The sequence below is a fragment of the Colobus angolensis genome, unplaced genomic scaffold, assembly GCF_000951035.1.
Source record: "Colobus angolensis palliatus isolate OR3802 unplaced genomic scaffold, Cang.pa_1.0 Scaffold24, whole genome shotgun sequence".
In the NCBI taxonomy this organism is placed as follows: domain Eukaryota; kingdom Metazoa; phylum Chordata; class Mammalia; order Primates; family Cercopithecidae; genus Colobus; species Colobus angolensis.
Genome location: NW_012115599.1, coordinates 3,619,649 through 3,621,507, shown reverse-complemented (window position 1 = coordinate 3,621,507; position 1,859 = coordinate 3,619,649). Strand labels below are relative to the sequence as shown.

The 1,859-nt window shown below is 36.1% G+C and overlaps 1 protein-coding gene across 4 annotated transcripts in view; it reads right to left on the bottom strand.

Annotated features, from left to right (window-relative positions):
• Positions 1-1,859, bottom strand: part of TIA1 (TIA1 cytotoxic granule-associated RNA binding protein) — a 37,172-nt gene that overhangs the window by 20,990 nt on the left and 14,323 nt on the right. For 2 of the 4 annotated variants that reach the window (XM_011945237.1, XM_011945238.1), the window contains exon 2: positions 1,492-1,588. In XM_011945237.1, the coding sequence (XP_011800627.1) occupies positions 1,492-1,588 (97 nt within the window). Of the gene's footprint in view, positions 1-1,485; positions 1,589-1,859 lie in introns of those variants that run through there. The other 2 variants (XM_011945240.1, XM_011945239.1) reach the window with 2 other exon arrangements.

The following is a 1,859-nucleotide window of genomic DNA, read 5'->3' as shown; positions in this document are numbered from 1 at the left end:
CCTCAAAAAAAAAAAATAAATAAATAAAAAATAAAATAAAATAAAGTAGCAGAAAAAAATTCCAATTTTAAATCTACAGTGCAAAATACCAAATGACATTATAGGCCATTTTAAAAATCTTTCCATAACCTCCTAAACAGATTTGTTAAAATAAAAAACTAATTCAAAAGACTAGAAAGCTACAAAAATAGAGGAATATACAATTTTATTTCAAGTACAATTAATACTTTTTACTTAATTTTTTTTTTTAGAGATGTGGTCTCAGGTGTGAGCCAATGCACCCGGCTAAATAATTACTTTTAAAAATACCAAGTAAAAAAAAGTTTAGCTGGAATACAACAGGAAAGAAGGTAACCAATACACATACACATTGTCTCTTCTGGAGAAAAGAAAACTGAAAGTTTATAGCAGGCTGGGTGCAGCGACTATTACCAAGACCCTGTCTTTCAAGACAGACTAACAAACAAACAAACAAAAAACCCAAAAGTTTTCAGAAAGGAGAGACCATGGGACAAAAGGTTTCTCTTTAATATTGCCTTTCCCATCAAAAAATTTAGGCCGGGTGCAGTGGCTCATGCCTGTAATCCTAGCACTTTGGGAGGCCAAGACAGGTGGATCACCTGAAGTCGGGAGTTTGAGACCAGCCTGACCAACATGGAGAAACCCCATTTCTACCAAAAATACAAAATTAGCCAGGTGTGGCGGCACATGCCTGTAATCCGAGCTACTTGGGAGGCTGAGACAGAAGAATTGCTTGAACCTGGGAGGCGGAGGTTGTCGTGAGCCAAGATCATGCCATTGCACTCCAGCCTGGGCAACGAGAGCAAAACTCCATCTCACAAAAAAAAAAAAAAAAAAAAAGTGTTTTTCCTCCCCAGGAGACAAAGACTCCAGGGAAATAGGGTAACTGTTCCCTAAATGTCTTTTTATACATATTATGAATCAGGGTTAACACCAATTGGATGAATGAGTTCAACATGTGTTTTTTGAATACATTAAGGTCTCATAAATAAGAATTGCCTAAATACAAGAAAAACTTGAATCATGACCTTTAAAAATAAAGTTAAAAATACTTTCACTGTATCAAATGCCTATTATTTTTAAACCTGTTTCCCAATTTAATTGTAAGAGCTGAATTTATTAGCCAACCAATTGATACCACATATAAACATTTCTGATGCCTCAATGCACCTGAAAGAGCCCACATATATACAGTTCCCATCTGATCTACAAATAACTAGTTCTATTCTGATCTTCCATTATTTAGTAAAACAAATTAAATTCAGCTGTCAAAACAAGTTCATTACAAATTCACTAAAATCCCTATTAATTTAGAATACAGTAAACTAAGACTATATTTAGCCTACAGTAAACTAAGAATTTATACTATATTTAGACTATTGGTAAATTAAGAATTCCTTCCAAGCAATTGCTTTAAGTAACGTCTTAAAAAAAAAAAAGAATAAAGTTAACTAAGTAAAATACCCTTACATCCATAATCATTTTGCAGTTTTTACAAGGTCCAATCTGGCTAAAGAGTTGCAGAATTAAAGCTTCTGTCACATCTCTGGAAAGGTTACCGACGTATCTGAAACACAAAGAAAAACAATTGACCTTTTTTTTTTTGAGATGGAGTTTCGCTCTTGTTGCCCAGGATAGAGTGCAGTGGCGCGATCTCGGCTCACGGCAACCTCCACCTCCAGGGTTCAAGTGAGTCTCCTGCCTCAGCCTCCCCGAGTAGCTGGGATTACAGGCATGCGCAACCACACTCAGCTAATTTTACATTTTTAGTAGAGACAGGGTTTCTCCGTGTTGGTCAGGCTGGTCTCCAACTCCTGACCTCAGGTGATCCACCCACT